Source organism: Xyrauchen texanus, chromosome 10 (genome assembly GCF_025860055.1).
Source record: "Xyrauchen texanus isolate HMW12.3.18 chromosome 10, RBS_HiC_50CHRs, whole genome shotgun sequence".
NCBI classification, from domain to species: Eukaryota; Metazoa; Chordata; class Actinopteri; order Cypriniformes; family Catostomidae; genus Xyrauchen; species Xyrauchen texanus.
In genome coordinates this window covers 24490130-24515356 of record NC_068285.1, presented here as the reverse complement: position 1 = coordinate 24515356, position 25227 = coordinate 24490130, and the positions used below count along the sequence as shown (strand labels likewise).

Here is a 25227-nt window from a genome sequence, read left to right as displayed (position 1 = left end):
CGGAACATTCCTTACAGGCAGTTTTGTCTTCAGGAAATTGCAAGAGTGCATGTGATGACATTTTCTTTTTAGTTTCTGGAAACGAGCCCAATCTGAATCAAATGGTGTTCTGTAGAATGCAAAACTGCAAGGTTTATTCCTCTAGGAGTAACTAAAAATGTAACAAATGATCATAATTTCATCATTTACATAATGTCCAGTCAAATGAGATTGCCTTTGTTCTTCCTTGGTTACATATGTTTGAGATTAAGACATTCAACATTACCTCTTAAGATCAACAGTAGATTTATTTAGGACATGAGTCACACATCTGATGTTCTGCATAGGTTGTATGTGCTGGACTGCATGCTTGTCTCTCCACTCAACTTATACAGCGAATCTGACCTGTGTGACTTTCCACTTTAAATCATGCAGCTACAGCATGCGGCATCCTCTTTGAGACTGCTGTGGGCCAATCATTGATCATGAGCTTATTTGCATCACTGCACAATCGACCACTCCGCTTCTCCAAGGGGCGGGCTTTAGAGACATTCAGTTTGACATTGTAAATAAGCAAGGGACAGTTGTTTGAGAAGTCAGTTGTTCACTCCAGCTCCGTCCAGCCATATTAGAGAAGACAATCTGCAGGGGACAGATTTCCGAGGCTAGCAAGCCGATCCTTCACCAACCTTGCGTCCTTTGCAATTTTCTTCCTCTTTTGTCTGTTTATTTTTTTCTCTCTTGTTCTTTTCATTCCTGACCCCTATCCTGCTGCTCAAGGTAACTTAAAACAGGAAGTTGAGTGCCTGTGAAAGGGGCGTAGAGGAGGAGGGTAAGGTGGGAGGAGGGATTGAGGCAGCCTATGAACAGCTGGCTCAGCCTATAGCGTCAGTGGCCAACTCTGTCTTATTAGAGGAATCCTGCAAGGGTGGGTGGGATCTCGAAGATAGGTGGGCAGATAGTATTGTTTAGCAAGCTAGATTGATTACAGTCGAGCGTTAAAGGGAAAGCAGTCAGGAGACTTTTGTCCCGACTTGTTCTGCAGCTCTGCTTTGCTCTCACTTTTTCTACTATTTTTCTTTTAGTCCTTCCCTTTCTCTCCTCCTCTCGCACACTTTCTCGTCTGTTTTATTGCCACTCGCATTGAGGCAGGGGTTGGCTGAAAGACAAATACTAAGGTTGTCAGGCAGAGGCCAACTCCAGGCTCCAGGCAGCTTCAAGGGACTCGGACAGGGGAGAAATGGGAGGGGATTGTGTGTTTAGGAATGGGGGGAGGGGGGTGACTGTAGAAGATGGGCTAGTGAAAGGGGGAGGGGTCGAAAAGGGGGACGGTAGGTGATCGCTTTCCCCTTGGCTCGGGCTTTGAACGCAGCAGCAGATTGCCTATCCCGCACAGTCTTTTGTCTCATCCTGGGACAGAGCCGGTGGACTAAAGACACTTTCTCAATGCGTCCAACAAGGAGACTTTAGTTACTACTTCCTCTTCTACACTGTCCACAGTGCAGCATGAAGGGCATGGGGTAAGTGTTCTCTCTCTCTCTCTCTCTCTCTCTCTCTCTCTCTCTCTCATTTTGCAGTAATGGGATGCTTCCTCTGTCCTCTGCTGCGCTTTTCTCCTCCTCTTTTCGTCCTCTACTTTTCCACTTGCTTGAAATTTGTGTTTCTTTTTTCCCCCTTGTTTTATCTCCTGAATTTTGAATCTTGAATCAGTCCCTGCCCTCATTTTGCAGCAGTGTTTGACATTATGTAAACATTGACAAGCTGTACTGGCCATATCATAAATTTGCCTCGCTTTGTGTACTTCATTTTAACTTTCCCTTGTTGAACTGCATGACTTTTTGATGGTGACCACCTTTAATCGCAGTTGACCTCTAATATATATCAGCTGTAAATATCAGCTCAATTACTATCAAACTTGTTTTGACTTTGGACCTCTTAAAGGTCCTGTGCTGTTGGATATCCCTGCTAAAGTGTCTGTTGTGTTGTGTAGGTTGTGCGATGCTTAGTAAGAGATAGAGAGAGATGGCCCTAGCTGCAAAGAAATGCAAGTCCTGGTTTACATTCAAGGCCCAGTTTCACAGCTTGTTTACACTCTGCTGACAGTGAAGCAGAGCAGAGGACAGTATAGATTCTAGACAGACCTTTTCTGTTTTGCCAGTCACTGCTGTCCTCACGTGATGCCTTTTTAGGAAATCTGGTCACATTAATGTCACGTTTGCTCCTCTCTTATTGAAAGTTTCAACTGGTGACAGTATTAAGGTTCTTTGGGGGAAAGGAGAACTAAAAATAACTCAGACTTTAAGCCCTGACTACTGTATCTCATTATGATTACCTAGTTGTTTGCTAAAGAATTTCTTCTTACTGCACCATTGACACAGTAAACCATAAAAAGTCAATGCAAACAACACGTTCAAGGGTAGAATGTCACGCATGGCTAACAATGACCTGCACAGTTTTGCGCATTCTCCCTTCAGATTCCCTTGGACTCTGCTTTTTAAGTATATGTTTTTAAACGTCAGACCAGAACCTGTGACGTTTGCGCCGTTTGGCTAGCATTGGCATGTCGTCGCACCTTGCAATTGCTAACGGGCCCATCTCTGGATGAAGGTCACAGGAATATAAGAGCGGCTCCCGCATTCAATCTGTCTGACAGTGCATCTCTCATGGACTCAAACAAGAGTAGGCAATTCACCATCACACTGGGTATGGTATCGTTACACATACTGAAGGCATTACTGTTGGGTCGCCAAGTTGTTGCATTGAAAGATGAAAAACTCTTTCTCTCTGATATTATGTGCTATTGTATAGCCCTCTTTTTCTTCCTCCCCTTTACTGTTTTTTTTCTCTTTATTTTGCTTACTGCTGAATGACCTTGAGAGTTTAAGAACGGCTTCCTGGAGTTGACGTGAGGCCGAACCAAGGGCAACTTTGGAATGATTGATCAGTGAGATTAGACCCACAGCGTATCAGTTTGCAGTGTTGTCTGGCCCCTCTGTTTTTAAATGTTCCAAACTTTCATGCAAAACAAGCACGGTTATTTGTTGGTTAATTTGTAATTCATTGCTGGGATCTTGACTGTGTTTTGTTGTGTTCAAGTCAATGATTAACCAGTAACTGCAGTGGGCTTTGTAGGTTGTTGGGGGTTTTTTTTTCACAGGCTGTCCTCTGTGTGAATGTTTAGGTAGTTAATAAGTCCTGAATGTAGTTTGACAAATGTGCTTGAGTTGACCTTTCTGTATGACAGAACAGTCATAGAAAAATAGGTTGTCTTGTGTCCCAGTGCCTTTGCATATTGTTAATTAGTAGTTTTAATTAAAAAGGTGTGTTTTTGTTGGAATTAGGGATGGGCATTTTTAAGTAATTTTTTAATCGAGTACTCAAACCCACAAAAAACGAGTACTCAATTTTTCATTTTAAAGGGCATGTTAAAATGAACAAGTATGACACGTAAGTGAATTTTATATTTACTTTTAAATTTAATAATATGACTTCAACAAACTATGCTTTTCTTTTGGTGATTTTTTTTTTACAATATGCATTCATAAAAATAGAAAACAACAAATATAAAAAATAACAGTAAAAAACATTTGGACTCACATGGCATTAGGGTAATGCACATATACAGTATAAACTCTACATAAAGGCTATCATATTTTTACAATTTCACATGTTATAATTCAGAACAACAAGTGGTGATAGTTTGCTTTTTAGAAAATGTGCTCCGCCTGCACTAAGCGATTTTGTGCTCATACCCACATTCTGATTTGATAAGCTGACAGTTCGCTTAGCATTTTTTTTTCCACCGATAAAAGCTGATCCTCATCAGTTGGTTTGAAGCAAGAAGAGAATACAAATAGAGGAGAATTAAATCAGAATCAAAATATTGCCAAAGTTTTGCCAAACATTTGCTTTCACAAATGCCATTATATCTTATACTCTCTGCAAGTTTTGGTGAGAGATTCAGATGGAAAACAGTGTAATTCAGCGCTTCACGCTGCAGGCAAATTCGTAAAGAAAGAGGAATTGGTGAGTAGTAGGAATAAAGTAATATTCATAGTAGTGTTTTTAATACTCAAGTAGCTGGTGCAGAACCAGTACTCTATTACTCGTGCACATCCCTAAAGGAATAAAACATTTGTATCCAAAAGGTGACATTAAAATCTGTAAACTCCCATTCTCTCATTATTAAGCCCAAAGTATACTTCATTGAGACGTGAATGCTAGGTGCCTGCATACAAGATATGTGAGTCTTCAGAGAGATTTGAAGATATTTCTTACTGCATATAATCTAAACTTGCAATATGCACTGGGATTATTTGCACTAATCAGCATGGCTACAAGGTGGCACCACCGACTTGAGCCTTTGCGTCACGTAGAAGGTGGAAACAAAAACAGTGGATGTGCACGTCAAAGGCGTGTGTGTGTGTGTGAGGAGGTCAGGAGATACCTGCATTTGTTTAACTTGAGTCTTTTTTTTTATGGGTAAAAAATCCTGAAGAAAAATTGTCATTTTTGAGTTATTTAGTAATTTTGTATGTTTTTTTTTTTTTTTTTTTTTTTGTGGCTTTTTGAAGTCCAGTTGCTAATTGCAAAAAAAACCCTTAAGTTAAGAAAACTCTTATTGGCAATAGCCTTTTAATAATAATTAAGGGTTTTCTAAACTTACAGGACTTCCTGCAACTGGGCCAGATGTTTTAGTTTTAATTTTCTCAAAATTGGGTTCATTCTGGTGCCGAGAATAAATGCTGCATGTTAACTTACAGGGGACATATTATCCAAATCCACTCTTCCAATTTGTAACACAATTGTGTGTCCCAAGTGTGTAGACAGCTTAAAAAACTGTGTCTCCAAATGAGCACTTCAGGTTTGCAGCCCCTTATGACACGAAAAGGGGAAAGGTACTGCCTACGGCTGCGAAGAGATCCACCAGAGTAAGATCCACCCTCATTAAAACCTGAGTGAGCAGCACACGGTCCGCCATATTTATCTTCTCGCTAAGAGCCGCTTGTGCTAACTCAAGAATGTCCCAGCTACAAGGTAAACATGACAAATGTTCTGTTGTTGGCTGCAAGAGCAAACACAAGAGTCTTCATGTACTCTGGCATCTGAGCCACTGAAGACCCAGTGGATTCGTTTTATTTTTGATGGCAATGTGCCCACAACAATAGGAAAATTCCTATATGTTTGTGCAAACCATTTTAAGTCGGAGTGCTTCATCAACGAGGGTCAACAGAAGCCTGGATTTGTTTACAAGCTAAGGATCAAGGATGGATCGATACCAACTCTCTGTGACCCAACTTCAGATTTGCAAGTTGTATATTTCGCACTATACTTTTTATTGTTTGCAATTTGGCTTTCTGAATTAGCTCGTTTGCATGTTGCGCAAAAACGCTTGTGAAAATATTGTGTTGTGTAACGTAGCAACTCTGTGGGTACCGTTTCACAGTTTCCACATGAGCACCTGTACCGCATTTAAAAAATGAGCATTTTACTAAATGTATCATGCCACTATATTGCGCTTAGAGAACGACATTACAGTACTTTGTGTTAGTACTGTTCCCTACAATGGAAAGCGGAGAAAGCTAAAGTTGGCATTAGACACCGAACAACACATCATCCATCGTAGCAAAACGGCTGTTTTACACAAATTCATCAGACATGTACGGCTGAAATACAGTGTTTTCAGTAGCAGCCATATTGGTTCTCCTGCATTGTTGTCACCAGGGTATCCATGGCATTAGCAGGAAAGGCACAGCCCATTTCCAGATAGGGGTGTGGGGAGCCGCAGATCCTTTGCATTTAAAGCTACAGATACTAAAACAGCCAGTTTGGAACAGGGCTACAAAACAGGGGTATAAATGCATGGTAAAATAAACGATCTTTGAGGTATTTTGAGCTGAAACAAAGGTATTTACATATCAGCATAGATGATTTGAATCTTTCCAACATGAGGTGGTGATTAATGTCCTGGATCTTACTCTGCAATGTCAAACCAACTCTGAAATCTCAGATCTTCATGAACTGATTGTCCCTGATCACCCTGAAATCCTTTGCTGAGGTACTGCAGTCCTCCTGTGTGGCGGAAGCATACGGCAGGGAAGTTCTTGCTGATTCAGCCTCTGCTAGTGGCATTGACTTTCCGAGACTCAGAGAACCTGCGGTCATTGCTGTTGAGGCAACCAAACAGGAGAAATCTAATACCACCACTGGGTACTGACTTACTGAAGGACGATAAAAATTTTGTGAACTGAGAGTAACACTCACAGCTTCGCTTTTGCTTATGCTATCCACCTTAAAGTCTGAAGTTAAAGATGCTCTAAGCTAAATATTTTGCAATACAGCACACAAAATGTCCTTACAGATACCTCTGAAATAGGTGTCCAGATAAATCAAACCTCTTTCAGTATGATGAAATGTACTTTAAAGTTAACTTCAGTGAAAGTTAAACAAAAATGTGTCTTTTTAAAGTGCCATGTTAATGCTTTAGTCTGACTGAAATCATACCAGACCGATTTCTGCATAGCCGGACTAATAGACTTTTCTTTGTGCATCTTTGAACCACAGTTGGCCTCTGCATTATGCGTAAACTTGTTTTGAAAGACACAGGTGACATGCCAAAAGGATTGCTAACCATCCCTTATAATATAAAATCATCTCGTATAAGGGAACAGAATTGTGTTCCATGTTAAATCCATCCATTTTAATGTCTTACACCCAAACAACTGAGAAATGTTCAGTATTTGTTTGCATTTTATAATTTTTTTGTATGCTATTGCCAATGTTAAAAATGTACTTTTAGAACTATTAGAACTACACTACTACAACTACTACTACGCTTGTATTATTATTGTGCATTACTGTGTAACAGCCTTTTGGCTGACAGGAGGTTTTGGAGAGGCATGTGGTTGAAGTTACCAAAATAGAAGAAGTTTGGAAAAAAAAAAATTACTGAAATTACTAATAAAATAAAAAGAGGTCATGACATGTTTGTTTTACATATACAGTAACAATAATATTAAATAATATAAAAAAATAAGTATATTTCCAATAAAAATCACATTTTGTCCCATTTAAATTTTTGTAAACTTTGATTTTTAAATGTTGTAAATTTACTAATCTGTAAAACAAGAACACCTTTTTTATGTTGGGCTAAATGAATGTACTCTGACAGCGGGAATAATTTTTTCATGATTTCCTTTCACCAGGATCTTATTGATTGAAACAGTCTTCTGAAGACAAACAAAGCATTTTTTAAACTACTTTAATCACCGACATATTAGGGGTTTTCATAGATGTTTATGATGATCTGCATGGCTGAGAGCTCGAGACGGGTCCACATGTAAACACACGTGCTTTGCGCGGATCTGTCCATTGAGCCGCGGTGACTGATCCATGTAGAGCGGTTTCGTTTTGCTTTTGGAACATTTGCCATTTGATATTTCTCATACTAACAAAAAACGACAGCACATAATCAGAGTCGGCCAACTTTGTAGTTGCACCAGTGCAACCTCTTGCAAAGTTTAATCGCACTGGTAGGAAAATTTTTACCAAAAAGCAACCATTTAGTCACAGTCTGGAGCCCTGTATAAGAGTTAATTGTACTATAAAAACATACTATAAGTTTTAGAACTCAAAGCTTCCTTTTCAGTCCAAAAAGAGCTTTTATTGTTTCTACCCTGCAAAAATGACTCGTTTTGATATTGACTACATTGTGACGTCACAGTGTAGTGTCATTGGCATAGTCCCTGCCTCCACAACATAATTGTCGTGTCCGGTGAGTTGGTAGAGAGAAACCGCGCCTGGGATACTGCAACACTGAAAATGGTACTATTGTAATTGTTGTTTGCGTTTAACCAGCAAAAAGAGTAAAGATTGGTCCCCAGACGTTGTTGTGTTCCTGGTTGTGGAAAAACTGTATCTCTGCATAGCCATTCCTTTTAGGAATGAATGGCTATTTCAAACAAAGTTCAGATTCGAATGTTTGGATTATTTGGATTCATGGATTAAATGTATTCTTCTGAAAACTAAGGATTCAGGCTTTGCAAAGAACTTAGTTTAAGAGATGTAGCAGTGGCAACAATATTGGAGATGACAGTAATGCCTGTGAGTAACAAGTGTAATTCTAATGTTTCATCTGCCTATGTTCGTTTGATATGTTGAGAATTGTATAGTCAGCCATTTTTATCGCAAATAAACCATAACATGACTCCAAAAGGGGAGCGGATTGCGCTTATTACATGGATACAGACCAAAGAAATACATAATTCCTCCCGAAAAACTTATTTGAGATTAAATTTTTTAAATATGGCAGAAGAACACTGTGTGCAATGAAAAACAATGGTGAAGAATATGATAGTAAGACTCCCTGCAGATCATGACCCCTTTAATGTTAATTATCTTTTGATCATGTCCTTGTATACTGGCAGTTAAGGCCCATGAAATCATTAATAGTATCAATGTATTTGCTTTGATGTAATACTGAACATTCATTTTACCTCAAAGGAACCAGGATGATACTTACAATGCTAAGCGCCTGAGGTCTTGCTCCTCCCATCGCAGGTTAGTCATGTGTCTCGATCTGTTTAAAAGAGTCAAAAATAGCTCCCACTCACAAGCAGCTGGTCAAGCTGAGCCTTGATTTAACCTATTTATATCTCCTTCAATGGAGTGTTATCTCGTTTAATTTGCCTCACAATTTCCCAGGTCCCTGACAGTAATTGCTCCTGTTATCGCCTGGTAATTAGCCAGCTAGTTTTCCTAATGGTCATAAGACGTTAAATTATAATTTCTTATCAGGCTGGTGTTGGCACATCCACATGAGTTTGCAGATACACTGCAGAAGATGGTCACAATAGCAACACCTGATGCCACTGCTTCTCAGCTGCACAAAGCAAGCATTGCAGATTTCTGATGACCTCTAGTGTTTTTTACTTTAGTTCTCCATCTCACCAATGGGCACATGCGTGATGGATTTGATGGTTGACAACTTCAGTCAGGCTTGATATGAGTCTAGAGCCTATCGACTGTCTGAGGCACATGACTCATTGATTTGTATCGTTTTGCTCTAAAGCCATCGATTGTGACTGTTTTGGAGGCAAATAAAAGCAGGGACGGCAAATATTAAAGGATCATAACTGGTGTACGACACATAGCAACAAACCACGATACATCTCTCGCATTGTTCCTTTCACATTTGTCCAGTACGGGTTGATTCTCAGTAAACCTGTCAAGGAAATGTCTTGGTCATATTTAACCCCAAATAAAAAAAAGGAGAAAAAAATGAATTTATAGAAAGGTGAAGGCGAGAACCGGCTAAAGAGTTCTACTACAGTTTCAATATTATATTTTTCTTCATGTTGTGGTAATGAGAATATCACAATACAAAAAATGTCAATGGCCGTAAATATAGGCTAAGTTTTCAATATGCAGAATTTAATTTCTTATTTATTTATTTAGATTTTGGAGTAAAGTAGGATCAGGACATTTTCTTGACAGGTTTATTTAAAATTACCCTGTTACAATCTGCTTGGAACAATTTGCAGAAATCCATGAAACTTACTGAGCTCATCTCATTGGCTGCTTTTAAGAGGTTGTTGATTGACATGGAGGCAGCCACATCTGGCTGCAGATGTTTTACCTAATGTGTTTTTAGGATTGTGGCTGATTTTGAAAGATTTGCTGTGTCAGTTGTTTAATGTATCTAGTATGTTTGCAGTTTTTATGTTTGTATGTACTGTATATGTGGTATGTGCTGCTTGTAAATTACTTGAAAACTAAAATGCATTTAAAAAAATATCAAGTATGACACGTACAGTATGTGAATATTATATTTTGTTTTTACTCTCAAACATTTCCAAGAATGGTTTCAAAATAAGATGACTTCAACAAATTATGCTTTACTTTTGGGGAAAAAATTTAATTAAGAATATGCATTCATAAAAATGGAAAGTAAAAAAATATTTAAAAATGCTGTAAAATGTAAATGTTTGCACGTACCCAGCGCATATTTGAAAACTAATACTGACGGAATTAGGGTAATTCAAGTATATAAACTGATAGCCTTTATGTATTCTCAGACATTTTTTACCATATTAATAACATGTGATGTTATTAGTCAGAAAAAAATAAGTGATGAAAGTTTGCTTTTTATAAAATACACTCTGCCGGTGTTAGAAACACGAACACAAACATACTGGTCTGTCAAGCTTCCGAGTTCGCTTTGGATTTTCTTTCCACCAGTAAAAGCTGGTCCTTTTCGGTTGGTTTACATGTCTTCAACAAGAAATGAATACAAACGGAGTAGAATTAAATATATTACAAGTACTACTTGGCACATCCCTAATCTAAAGTACAATGCAGTCTAATGAGGAAAAGAATCTCAATGTATTGATATATGATGGTTTTGACACAGCCGTAATTATAACAATTGCTCGAATAATTGTAAAATATGAAAGCTTGTCAACTTTCGTCCTTGTAAAGCGGGTTAAGGGAAAGGAGGAGGCGAGAACCGGCTTGAAATATAAATTAGTTTTAATTATAAACTGAACGAAAAACACACAAACATAAAGCTGCCTGTCATTCTCTCTCTCAAACCGTTGTCACCGGCCGCTTTTAAGGAGGGTAAAACCAACAACAAGCTAAATAGGCGAGGGATAAAGGCCAACACGGAGCAACGGAGAGAGAGGAGAGATAGAGGGAAAAAAAACTCACTGATTCTCTGATGCACCACAACGTGGTCCCTGATCAATCCTCCACCCTCTCAGGCAGACGGCAGCCGCTCCTCCCCGGCTTGACCGGAGTCAGACCGACCCCCAGTGGACAGAACGCCCCTCTGTGTTCTCGGCGACCCGTGGGTACTCTCCTCCGCCCCTGGCAGCGGCCCTAGTGCTCCAGGCGGTCGGGGTGTCGATTCCCTCCTCCCCTCGCGGATGGCGGTCCTCTCGACCCCTCCGCGCTTCTGGGGAATGGCAGGGCACTCCTCCGCCTCTGGCAGTGGCACCTTCGCTCCAGACAGATCTGGGAGCCTCGCGGATGGCGGCCATTCTCCGCGTCTGGGCGGTCGGGCTACTCACTCCCCCGGCAGATGGCAGCGGCACACCCCTGGGTGGATGGCAGTGTCGAGGACTCTGCAACAGGCATCCCTCCTCCTTCCCGGGTTTCGGCACCAATGTAAAGCGGTTAAGGAGGAGGCGAGAACCGGCTTGAAATAAAAATTTTCGTTTTAATAATAAACTGAACAAAAAACATACACACACAGAGCAGCTGCCTGTAATTCTCTCTCGAACTGTTGTCACTGGCCACCTTTACCCCTCGCGCGCCTCCATCAGGCTGATTGTTGACCTGGCGTGCGTTGTTCCAGCCCGGCCCCACCCTCCTCCACTCTACACTCCTCTTTCCCACTTTTAGCCAGTGGTCACATTCGTTTCACTGTGTTGTTTGTCTGTTTGACTCACATAATGAGGCTGTGCGCCAGTCCGACTGAACCCCCACCTTTGAGCCCTTGGCACTTTGTCTTGTTATTGGATCATGGCTGAACTGCACAAGCCCCAGTACTTTTTACTGCCTCACCCCTGGTCCTGTGACACCCCAACCTGCTATTTCTGGTCCTGTGTTTTCTTCCAGAGAGGAAAAGAGAGAGATGCTATGTAGTGTCTACAGCAACACAAGCTCAGGCAGGCTGGCTACAGTACACCACTGAATTCCTCGCATGCCATTGTAACCTGGCAGCTTCTCGAGCTCCTGTGCTGACACTCGAGACCTTCTTCATTTTCACTTTGCATTAGATTGAGTTTGTAGTGTCCATTGCATCAGTGCTGTCAGAAAGCCACATTTGGTCAAGCTCCAGGAGTGTCTGGGGAAGCAGATGTGCACTCCAGGCTTCAGGTCACTGGCACATAGGAGGTTTTGGTGGCAGTGTAGACTTTGTTCTCCAGGTTTATGACATATGGCTTCCTGACTTAGTTTACACACAGCGTAGTTGACTCACTTATCACCCCATCGACAATTACAGCAAGCTTTTTACTGTGGTGACACATACTAGGTCATCATTCAAAATTCAGCCTACATCAAAGTCTAACTAAATAGTGTATCAGGGGTTTAATGTGGTTTATTATCTTAAAGCTCAAGTGTGGGAAGATCTGTAATCTAGATTATGAGGCTTGTGTATGACCATTAACCACTCTTCAGTAATTGATGATGCTTCTGTTTTATTTTACTGAATATCTAGATATGTCAGCAGATTCATTTGGAGCGGGGAGCAGCGATGCCCAACAGAGCCTTCAGTCCTTTTGGCCCAGAGTCATGGAAGAGATCAGGAATCTTACAGTGGTAAGGGTTTCTCCTACCTTTCTCATTCAAACACACATGCACAAATGCTCACTGTGATTCTTATTGTTTTATTGATCTTAGACTCTATGTACATACAGCCCTCTCTAATGAAAACAGATCATGTCTTTATTGGAAAAAACATGTTTATCTCCTTTCAGGGTTTGCATGGTCATGTAGGTTTTTACAGATGTATTTGGGAAATATAAAACTGAAAAAAAAGACTGGAAATGTTATTGAAATTAACAAAATATTTAAAGCCTATTTTTCCAGCTGTGTTCTGCTGTAAAACATTTAATTGGCTAAGCAATAGAGATGTCCTGTTTGTAGGCGAATCATTCTCTTTAGACATGCTATTTTCAGTTAATCATTGAAACCAGTTCAGAAATGGTTCTGAATGATTCATTAGTGAATAAGTTTGAATTAAGATGATTTTTAAACACAAAGGACTGGAAAGGTCATGCAAAACTAATTGGCCAGATAGTGTGAGAACCCTGTTTCTTGTACATCAACAACAGTCTATCCACTGTCTATCACTAGGAATCATTAGCGTCATTGTAATTTGTCCTCTAACACACTCCCGCACTGTTTCAGAAGGATTTCCGTGTGCAAGAGCTTCCTCTTGCTCGCATCAAGAAAATTATGAAACTGGATGAGGATGTGAAGGTAAGAGTGGCCGAGCTGATCACTCATGGCAGCACACTTCCTGTATGTGATTCTTAAGAGAGCAGCAGACCAATGTTTGCCTGCCTTACACCAAGGTCCCATTTGTGTAGATAATTAAAACATTGTATTAGGGCTGCACAATTAATCAAAATAAAATCGAAACCGCGATATGACCTTGTGCGATTATTAAATTACAAAGGGCTGCAATTTAATTAAATAAATAGTCTGCTCCCTTCAAAGTGGACAAAAACAGGTACACGGTGGATGGTAACATTTGGATATGAAGAAGACATTGTTTCACTGTTTATGTATTTATTTGTTTGTGGTTGAACTGAAAAAAGGTCTCAGTTTGGTTCTTTTTAAGGGTTCAAGTGTGAAAACTCCTGTAGCCTTTTTGCAGTTGAGCATGTGGAAAACATTATCATTAGAAGTCAACTGATTAATCGGCCGATTTTTTGCTTTTTTTAACATAATCGGCATCGGCCAATATCCAAGTATATCAAGCCGATTATTAGGCAGGTGCATCTGTAGGCAGCCTAGAGTTGTTGTGGAACAGGCAAAGAGAAAATCACTTACAGCTCTTGAATGAATAACTTCTGCATTAATAAGCATTAATCTATCTATGATAAACTATGCAGTGTTATTTTACCATTGATTACTTTATTGGATTTCTTTTTAGACCACACCTGAACAGTATTAACCTTCCTGAAATTAAATCACTTTGCCTATATAATGTTTATCTTTGTGTAATTGTTTATCTTTTGTTTATCTTTGTTTAATATATATATATAACAAAAAAAACGTTAAGAATACTGTTGAAGTACCGTATCGGTAAGATAGTAATATCATTAAAACCTTAACGATACCCATCCCTAGTTATGCCTGTGCTTCTCTTGGATGCTCTGAATATTGTATTACGTGTCTGGATTGCCCCTTAATTAAAGCTGCATTTGGATCTCAACTTTCGTGTCTTGGAGCAGTTCGTAACACCTGCTTTGTTTATTTAATATATTTGTTATACATTATTTATACTATATGTTTTTACATTATACATTTTTAATTTAAGTGTACAAGTGCAGATTGGTCAAGTGTTCAATAAATGTATTTGTTGAGAAATTTTGTCTATTTTAAGTAATTATTTATGTTACATTTTATCTTTCAAATAAAAGGTTCAAATAAGAGGTTAAAAACAAGCACATATCGGTCAAAATAAATTGGCAGCATTTATTGGCCATCGGCCGACCCGGATTTCAAAAGATCGGCATCGGCCTGAAAAAACCCATATCAGTCGACCTCTAATTACCATTATAAACGCGGTTCAAATCGCAATATTTTTCAAAATAATCGAAATATGACTTTTTCGTCATATTTCGACTTAATCGTGCAGCCCTAATAAATATATATATATATATATATATATATATTTGGTCTCCTCAAAATGCTATGTTAATATTTTAGTGGCCTCAGCTGCTGTGTGGCCCAGTATGAACTTCTCTATAAACATTAATCTCGGATGTTTAGAGCTCATAATTGTGAATAGAGAAATTACTCTATCCAAGCTGAAACATATCTGGCCCTTTTCTGTAAAACAGCCTGATATTGGTTAGTGAGTAAATATTGAATAGACAGTTTCAAAGAACTTCACATACCAAGGTAAATTCCATTGTTTACATGGTTTTGCCAAAGTCTTCCTTAACAATGCAAAGATGTTAAGATGAGCCAAGTATTAAGTGGCGGTAAGAACATAGCACTGACACTTTTATAGTGTCGTTTCATAGAGTGATATTGGTAAGAATGATCAGAGATAAGGGCTGGCTTAATCACTAGACAGTTTAACCCTCACTACTTGTATTGATCCTGTAATGACCTGGATGAACACTAACACAGGTAGGCCTCTTTTTCACTATGTGTAAGTTGCAAAGGACAATGATTTTGTGATGTTCGAGAGGCCACATGACATGATCTTCCCACACAGCTTGAGTTAAAGGTCAGAGCTGCATGGGAAGCATGCATCGGGTCAGGATGGTGTCCAGATGCATAAACTAACCTGCAGCTTAGAGTGGAAAGAGAGTTCAAATAAAAAAGTCAAGGCAATTAAGAGCTCAACAGAAGTGACATGGACAAGACCCAGGGACAGGCTGTGACATAGCTTGTAAGGACACTATGTGTGTGTGTTCCAAAACCTACTGCCCTTTAAGGCATAGGCACGCTCTCGTCGCAAAGGTTTTTTAAAGTTAGGTATCTTAATTATGCTGCCTTCTAAGATATCTAATTTTGGCCAAATGCTAAGGTAGCATCATATTTATCTTTCCCTGGGTATGCGAACCCAGTATGCACCGTGATGAGCTCACTGGAAAAAGGAAATCCAAAATGGCAGATTAATTTTTATAATAAATATATTATTGTTAATATATTACAGTTATTCTGATATAACCATTTATTATAGCCACTGTTACCCATAGCACTTTCTTTGTTCTTAAACATTTTGTAAGAACGTATAGTGGTGAATTAATGTAGTGATGAAATGTTTAGCTGTAATCAACATCAGAGCCACATATGGATCCGTTTTGGTATTATTAGTGTTACCATAGAACCAAATAATTTCCAAGCTCCAAGGAAGTGAACAGCTCCAAATGAAATCTCTTGAGTTGTAATTACAGTAATTCAGACATTATATGAACGTGCCTAGGATGCCTTAAAATGTTACCTCCACAAATTTAGATCACTAGGTTATGGAACAGGGCATAGGTTTGTATTTCTGTTTTATGAAGGGCATGGCTGGATAGGGTTGTGTGCATGGTATTTTTTTATTTCCTCTGTATTGACTGGCTTTGGTAACCCTTTAGATGATCAGTGCTGAAGCACCAGTGCTGTTTGCCAAAGCGGCACAAATCTTCATCACAGAGCTCACTCTCAGAGCTTGGATCCACACTGAGGACAACAAACGGCGTACACTACAGGTCAGTCACCTTTTTCCATACTTCCCATTGGCCTGTTAACTACAGAACATTTTGCAGTCCTGATTAAAGGGGCAAAAATACACATAAACCCGTTGTCTTTCCAAATAAACCTATCTCCTCTGGCCTCGGTCTCTTATATTGAACTATCACACCCATAAATGTTGTGTAAAATTGTCAATTAATCTGCTGGAATTTTTGCAAAGAATCATCCCTACATACCTTTGCCCATTACATATAAAATGTTAACTTACACTTGCTGATGTTTAGTAATTCTTAAATGGAAGTTAAATTGAACATCTTGGAACATAAAAATGGTGCATACATGGTTAGATGAAATGTGATATGTTTGGCATCATTCAGAGTCCCTGAAACTCCCTCTAACAGTCTTCTGTTCTCAACACAAAAAAAACAAGAAGTGTGCCAGAGCCATGACACTTGTTTATGGGAAGAGCCCCTCACACAAGCCCCCCAGGGCTTATCTCTGTTCCACTCCAGCACATTAAGCTGAGTCTAAAAGTACATCTGCCATGACCCACTTACTTTTTTGTCTCATTTCGCATCCCTGGGCTGTCGAAAATACTGTCATGATCCCTGAACGATTCTCTAACAGTGTTCCCTAAAAGCCTTGATCAAAATAATTTTTCCATATTTATCAGTTTAAGAAGTATATTAACCTTGTAAAGCCTGACTAGGGTTGCGCGGTTTACTGGTACAATCAAAGTAGCAAGAAAAAAAATGAAATGGTACGATAACATGTTGCTAATTTTGGTACCATATTACAGTATGCTGTCATTAGCAAAATTATATGAGATGTGACAGTTTTGGGATGAAATCAATGACAATTTGAAAATAAAAAACACCTCTGAATATGGCCAAGTGTGATCATTAAACAGCAAAAAGATGTAATTTAATTCAATATGCTTAATATTCATGCAGTGTGTTTAGAGTATAAATGGGTTTTAACACTTAAATTAACTCATCTGGTGCAGCTCGGAGATTTCAGCACAAGAGTTGTGATTGGATTATCCCAGCATTAATGGGAAGCTTGATATAACTAACTCATCAAAAACAGGAAGAACTCAGTTCTATCAAAATAAAAGTCCTGCTTAAATGAAAGCTCTATGCAACTGGATGCATGAAATTGAAGACCGAAATATATAACTACTGTATACAAATTTTATATTCAAAAAGTAGCAATAATACTCATAACAACAATTATATAATATTAAATGTTTTTTTAATATTAGTATTATTATAATAATAATAAGAAGAATTATTATTATTATTATTATTATTATCTGTAAGCTATATCATAAATGCAAGTGCTCTGTCAGCATGCTGTGATTCAGCCATAGCAGCCTTGTGCCACAGGTAATCAGATTTATTTTTCCATTAAAGGCCTTTTCATTAAAAATGTGCAGCATTTTATTTTACCAAAAATAAAATTGAATTTTTTTTTAGAAAAATATTAATCAAATAATAATTATTTGATTAAAGCTGTATGTATCAATTTGATTAAACACCATTTGATCATAACATTAACATTAAATCCAGACAAATGAAAATGGAAAATGCAGAAAACAGTGGATATAAAAAGTTTACACACCCCTGTTAAAATGCCAGGTTCTTGTGATGTAAAAGAATGAGACAAAGATAAATCATGTCAGAACTTTTTCCACCTTTAATGTGACCTATAACGTGAACAATTCAATTGAAAAACAAACTGAAATCTTTCAGTGGGAAAAATAAAAAAACTCACAATAACCTGGTAGCATAAGTGTGCACACCCTCTTATAACTGGGGATGTGGCTGTGTTCAGACTTAACCAGTCACATTCAAACTCATTACATTAGAGTCATTACACACCTGCCATCATTTAAAGTGACTCTGATTAATCACAAATAAATAGTTCTGGTGCCATGCAACTATTCGCTCATATAATTATTCTTTTCCACTTTGAAGCTTATGAGATGCATTCATATTCCTGTTATCTAAATAATAAAATCACTAGTTTAAAAAAAATAAAGCACAATCGATATTTTTATTTGAGGATCGATATTCTTGATACCATATCAGTATCGGAAGTATCGATAATTTAGGTATCGATCCGCCCATCCCTAGTATGAATGGAATAGTGATTGAGAGATATACCTCAAAAGCCTGTTGTATCATATTTGATACATGTAATTTCAACATGCTTTTTCAATAAAATAATATTTTATTTGATCAAATTAACCAAACATAAGTTGCTTAAATTCAGCAAATACTCATGTTTTAAAATATCTTTCTGCCACACATATAGTACAAACATTAAACAGAATGTGACATAACATGTAAATATGAATGGGATTATTTCCCTAAGAAACCCCATAAACAGTTTAATGAGAATATTCTCTTTAGAACAAGGTAAATAGCTGGCAGTATAGCAAACCTTTCAACATTTTCCATTTTCCAACATGGTGTTTGGCAACAGGTTTTGTCACTGAACACAGCTGTAATGACTGGTAGAGCATCTCTGTAATATGCAGATTGTATTAGCACTCAGTTTGTGAGCTTGCAGCTGGCCCACAGTTCCATTTGTGAAGCCATCACGCCAATCGGTGTTGCCACGACAACATTCGTCAATGGAACAACTGCATGGATGTGACCCTTCACCAACAGATATTAATCATGGTGCTAAAAATAAACACTGATCTAGGGGGTGACAATGGGTGATCTTTGCAGCCAATATTCTGTGGAAAATACCACTAGTAAGCTATCTGTGGGGTGTGTTGTGGAACCGTTTACTGAGACGTGTTTTTATTCCTTTCTATTTTTTTCTTGCTTGCTTTTGTTCTTTCTAGTTTTCATTTTTTTCTGTATGCATCTTTCTTTATTGTTGGACTGTCAGTTTAATTTGTTAATTTAGTGCAGTTATGTCCAAAACAATGTGTTTACAAATGTACACAGCCGGTTAATAATAATTAATTAATCAGAATATAATTTAATTAATTCAGTAAATTAGCCCTTAATTATACATTTTTTTTTGTTTAATATATTACACCGTTGTATGGCTTTTATTTTTTTATTTTATTTCCACTCTTGTGTTGTTGTCTTCTGTTTCCAGAGGAATGATATTGCCATGGCCATCACTAAGTTTGACCAGTTTGACTTCCTCATTGATATCGTACCACGAGATGACCTCAAACCACCGAAACGACAGGTGCGGAAAAAGAGAGGATGATTCTTGAAGCTTAATAGGAGCTTCATACTGTCAAAAGTGATCACTGTCTAAATGTTTTCATTATCTGCACGTGAAGAGAATATGAGTGTAGTCTTGTCTCTGGCAGCCTGGGGGTGCTGTAAACATCCTTGACTGGAAGCTAGATGTAGGATTTGTGAAGGCTTTCAGTCGGATGTTTGCAGCGCCCTGCTTCCCCTGTACACCATCCACACCATCTGGACAACCAGGTGTCACTTTTTTATAATTATGTGTTTGTTTTACAATGTGACCATGGCACCATGTGTCTGTTTGTCTGATAAATGGCGGTATTTGGGAAACCTGTTTGAAACAATCAGTATCTTGCAATTGCAATGCAATTCTTTTTGATCCAGTCAGAAATTACACACTTCACCTTTAAAGTGAACTTTTATTTTTTTAGGCATTTCAGGTATGAACAAAGCTGAATCACTGAAAGTGACTCTTAAATATCACAGTGAGAAGTTTCAACCAATAGTCAGCACATTTATAGGGAGCTCTGCTGCAGAATTTATCCTTTTATCTAAGCAATTCTAGCTCAGCTAAACCAATTGTTTTGTCCATCCTGATGGCTTTATGATTCTGCATGTTTTTGAGTGTGTGACCAGGTGTGTAAACATCCTACACTCTCAGCTATGACATCACCAAGCTGGGAGAGGGGTGTTTACTCTCTTTGTCACAAAAAATCTTCAGAAATGTATCAACCGTCCAGATGAAACACATTTTAGTTATTCCTGTTATTTTTGTGTTAGAATAGCAGAGCTGATTGCCTGTCATTAAGCTGTAGTGGAGCGTGGGGGTTCTGTCCTCGGACGGCAGCTGAAGGTCTCGTTTCTCTCCCTACTAGAGATTGCATTACTTGGCCTTGCTTTTGCCTATAAGTTATTTATCCTCCTCTATCCTGCTTCTAGTATTACAGAGCTAAAATAATTTATGGAGATGTAACCAAAATATAGTCCTTATGAACTCTACGTTCATGCATGTGTGTTTGTGTATGGCGTATGCATGTCCTCTTAAATTTATCAGGGTTTCAACTGCAACGTATAACCTGGAATTATCTGTGAATTTTAAAATATGTTATTTCTGGGCTTGGAAGGGTAATGGAAATGTATAAAACCTTAAAGTCTTGGAAATTTCTATAGTGAATAATAAATATTCTAGTTATGCTCTGCTCTAAAATATTTTACTGGCTAGAAATTGCTCTTTGTGAGTTTTATCTCCATAATTTTTTTTCTTTATCGAAAATTAGACCTGATAGGTCATATACAGGTACGTACTACATATTAAATAATCATTGATAAGAATATATAAGAATAAAAACCTTTCTGCATGCCTGGTGAAAATCTACGTCTGAAAAGTTGCTGTAATAAAAAGTATTAAAAGCACTCAGTAACGTTTGTGTACATATGTGTCATTTTGGATATTCAATGACACCTAACAGTGTGGATGCTGCACCATTCAAAATCAGTAGTGTCAGTTACAGATACCATTGTAGAAATTCACCATTAGTCAGTCATAATTAATTTAATCCAAGAGGTAAAGTGTCCAATAACAGGGTGGTTACTGAGATTAATCAAGTTGTATTTGACTGTTCATGTGATCCTAACATGGCCATCCCCATGAGAGGACCCTCTCCCTGTAGATTTTAACAGCTTTTATAAGGTAACTGAAATGACTAGTCCTCATCTCATGTGTGTTCATAATTTTGAAATTTGTTTCAAAATCAAAACCTTTTAATGAGGAACAAATTACTGAGTGCACCTTTAAGTATTATTTGCAAGCAACAGCAGTGTGTGGAACTTTTTCTTATTTATTAATAAAAATTATTATTCTGTAATCAGAAATGCCTGGAAAAGCCATGGAAATTAATTGGCTAAAACCCTGATTCATGAGGATCCTTGTAAAATGTTTTGGAATATAAGGTGTATATTTCTTCGTGCGTTTGTGTGTGTGTGTGTGTGTGTGTGTGTGTGTGTGTGTGTGTGTGTGTGTGTGTGTGTATGTGTGAGCGTGTATTTATCACTTTGTGGGGACCAAATGTCCCCATAAGGATAGTAAAACCCGAAATTTTTGACCTTGTGGGGACATTTTGTCGGTCCCCATGAGGAAAACAGCTTATAAATCATACTAAATTATGTTTTTTGAAAATGTAAAAATGCAGAATGTTTTCTGTGAGGGTTAGGTTTAGGGGTAGGGTTAGGTTTAGGGGATAGAATATAAAGTTTGTACAGTATAAAAACCATTATGTCTATGGAAAGTCCCCATAAAACATGGAAACACAACATGTGTGTGTGTGTGTGTGTGTGTGTGTGTGTGTGTGTGTGTGTGTGTGTGTGTGTGTGTGTGTGTGTGTGTAGGAGGAAGTGCGTCAGTCTGTCGCCCCCACTGAGCCGGTCCAGTACTACTTCACTCTGGCACAGCAGCCCGGCACAGTGCAGGTCCAAGGACAGCAGCAAGGCCAGCAGGTGGCAACTTCCACCACATTACAACCAGGGCAGATTATCATCGCTCAGCCACAGCAGGGCCAGGTAATCCCCACACTATACAGTAAAAGGCACCGTCCTTCCGATGAGATGTTAAACCGAGGTCCTGACTCTCTGTGGTCATTTAAAATCCCAGGACACTTTTCAAAAAGAGTAGGGGTGTAACCCCGGTGTCCTGGCCAAATTCCCCCCATTGGCCCTTATCAATCATGGCTTCCTAATAATCTCCATCCATTAATTGGCTCTATCACTCCACTCTCTCCTCTCCACTGATAGCTGGTGTGTGGTGAGCTATATCTGCCGTCACCTCATCCTGTGGATGCTGCACACTGGTGGTGGTTGAGGAGAGTCCCCTGTTCACTGTGTAAAGCGCTTTGAGTGTAGTGTCAGAAAAACGCTATATAAATGTAACATTCATGCAGTTATTCACACACTCCGCACAAGCTGAAGGATACAGCATATGCTCAGAAACTTCAAGGGATAGTTCACCCAAAAATAAAACTTCTGTCATCATGTACTCTCCCACAAGTTGTTCAAACCTCTATGATTTTCTTTTTTCTGCAGAGCACAAAAAGTAGATTTTAGTCAGAATGTCAGGGACTGACAGCCTCAGTCACTATTCACTTTCATTGCATCGTTTTTCTGTACAATAAAAGTGCATGGTGACTGAGGCTGTCAAACTCCTTTTGTGTTGCACAGAAGAAAGAGTAAATTATGACAGAAATGTAATTTTTGGGAGAACTATCCCTTTAAAGCGAGGTGTAGGAAGAAGACCACATCAAAGTTTACCCTTGTAATCACCCTAGTGTATATTATACTACAGTCTAGTGTACAGGTACCTGAAACATTATCGTATCAGCTCTCTCTTGCACAACCCACACTTGAGCCCTGCTTACTCTGATCAGCCCATTACAGGATCATTTGGAACATGATTGAAAGCCCAGAGGTTTCATTCACACATTGCTATCAGGTGAACAGCGGAGAGTCCAGTCACTCTCATGTAATATCAGTCCAGTCTCTGAGCATGAACCCAACGGCCCTCTCCTCTTCTATCCTCGTCTTTAATTCACTTTCTCTCTGCCTGTGTTTCTGAGGTTTTTTCTTTCCCAATATCTTTCGCACTCTCTGTCTATTTTTCTCTCCATTCTTTCTATTTTTATATATTTTACATTCCCACTCATCTCAAGTTGTTCAGTAGTGTTTTTTTGCCAATCATATGAGCACTAAATTTCATGTGACTAATTACTCTGGAATTGCAGGAAAAACAATGCTTATTGTCTTGTAATGGCACCCTAAGGATTTACAGTCCCAACAAGCCTTCCTTTTCAAACCTCCCTTCGACGGTTCATGAGCAGTGACAGCAGCTTCTAAAAGCTTCAAGAAAAAACAAATAGGTTATATTATAAAAAAATATATATTTGCAATTTCAATAACTACGTTTCCATCCAAGAATATTTAGCAAAACATTTTAAGCACATAAAAATAAAGCGGTTGGAAACCCAAATTATCGTTAAACTTGTGTCAACATAATATTTTTCCATTTAACTATAGCACATAAACACTATGTTGATTCTTCAAATGTCACAAAAAACTGGTTTGGAAACATTTACGGAAAAATGTAGTGTCGCATGTCAGAATTTACCCCAATCGTCAGCCTGTTAATCATGACGACGGTATAATGTGATTATGGATTGATCTTAATGGCATAGCACAGATCAGACGCTGCAAACATGACATTTCCAGGAGCGCCAACACAAATATCTCGAATCATGCACATCGACAAGTGCACAGAGAACAACTTAATGGCCACTTGTTTGCAATTAATTTAATCGCAGTAGCCATCCATTTATTTATTAAAGTTACTTTTCCACACCATTCAAAATAATAGACGGCAATCATTGAATTAGCCCACAATACAAAAAACATATAATTTCTGTGCACAAAGATGTTTTAAATTAAAAACAAATTCACAATACAAGGAGAAAAACAAAATTCCCTGTATTAAATTAAATAAATTAGCCTACTAAATGAATAAAGCATTAAAATAAATAATGAATTACTAAATTAAAGAAAATAATATCTTTAGACCTATATATGCCTTTTCTTTACACAAACTTAATTTAGCCTTACCCTGTTCTGTAGATGAAAAAAGTCAGCTGAATGACATTCTCAGAATATTCTACACTTTTCAAGACTATAAACTATCAGAAATATTTGTCCAATGCTGAGTTCACTTTCAGAAAACAACCTTTTGAACATTTAAAATATTTGAAATCAACCCCTCTTTAACTCTGATCACATTTGCTGAGCCTCTTCAGAAAATAAAAATTGCTTTATGATGCTGAAATAAATTTTAGATAACAATCAAGTTCAGTTGGTCGTTAAAATCTGCCGGACAAATATTCGGGACATAATGCAGTTATGATGGCGATGCTTTAGAGATGATTGTTCAAAATAGACTTTTGAATATCAGGAATGTATCATATGTAATCCCTGATATGTCATCACGCACACCATTTTTATCGATAAAAGGCCATTTGAATGGAAATCCCAAACTTTTTTTTACGCATTTTCACTTTGTCAATAACAAAATAGCATGAAAATTGGATGGTAACTAGGCTTATATTATATAAACACAAATAGTTTTTTAGTAGGAATACTCAGCTACTTTTGAATGGCCATCAATAGAAAATTAGACTTCAAGAAAAGCAATAAAGGTTACAACCAAGGGGTCAGTGTTTGGCTGGTTAGCTTTAGAGTTTTAACTATTCCTCCTCCAATCTGGGTGTGCTCTACCTCTCCATCTCTTCCTCACTCTTCTCATTTGTGGTGGACCTCATTCTCTCTCTCTTGAAGGATCCGTGCTGCTTCAACAAGCCTTTAATTTGCTGACTTGTCAAGAGTTAGTCTTGAGTTAGGCAAAGTTATGCTGCAGTCACCTTAGAACACTTGGGACAAATGTGTGTATGAAAAATGTATACAGAAAGAGGAAAGAAAATGTTAAGAAAATAAGGTGAGAGAAAAAAATGAGTGATACATGATATATGCAGGAAAATGGAGAGAACTACTTTTTTTTTTTTTTTTTTACGTGTTAATCGAACAATGTCAGCAAACATGAGTCATTGTGGGACCTGATCCTCTGGGCCCAGTTGTTAAAAAAGTTTCATCTGGATTAGAATGATTTGGAAATCCCATGTTTTGCTATCCAGGATCTGGTTATCTTACTTTTGTGCCGGTTTTTCAAAACAACATTGGATTGGATCATCCTAATCCAGATACACACTTTTCAAGAAATCCAGATTACGAGTGCTCTAAATGGGACTACATATCACAAAGTAGTCTACTAGCTATGTAAAAAACAACAGGTAGAAGAGCCAGCATGGGGTCACTTTAAGTGTTTTTATTTGAAGAGACAGAAAACAGCACAATAAAACAATACAAACATGCCCTTCCATTTTCAATTTCTTTTAAACAGTCAGATCCCTCATCTGACCCACAACAAATAAATAAAAACAAACAAATATGCATTACTCACAAGTACATTGTGGTTATTTTGAACATGTGTTTTAAATCATAA

The 25227-nt window shown here is 38.1% G+C and overlaps 1 protein-coding gene across 11 annotated transcripts in view; it reads left to right on the top strand.

Moving 5' to 3' along the window:
• Positions 1 to 25227, top strand: part of LOC127650052 (nuclear transcription factor Y subunit gamma-like) — a 36882-nt gene that overhangs the window by 3550 nt on the left and 8105 nt on the right. For 2 of the 11 annotated variants that reach the window (XM_052135194.1, XM_052135186.1), the window contains exons 1-6: positions 2628 to 2682; positions 12206 to 12306; positions 12901 to 12969; positions 15816 to 15929; positions 19036 to 19131; positions 21525 to 21695. In XM_052135194.1, coding sequence (XP_051991154.1) covers positions 2643 to 2682; positions 12206 to 12306; positions 12901 to 12969; positions 15816 to 15929; positions 19036 to 19131; positions 21525 to 21695 — 591 coding nt within the window. In that variant the 5' untranslated portion in view covers positions 2628 to 2642. Of the gene's footprint in view, positions 1 to 1336; positions 1500 to 2627; positions 2683 to 3404; positions 3427 to 12205; positions 12307 to 12897; positions 12970 to 15815; positions 15930 to 19035; positions 19132 to 21524; positions 21696 to 25227 lie in introns of those variants that run through there. The other 9 variants (XM_052135193.1, XM_052135185.1, XM_052135191.1 and 6 more) reach the window with 8 other exon arrangements.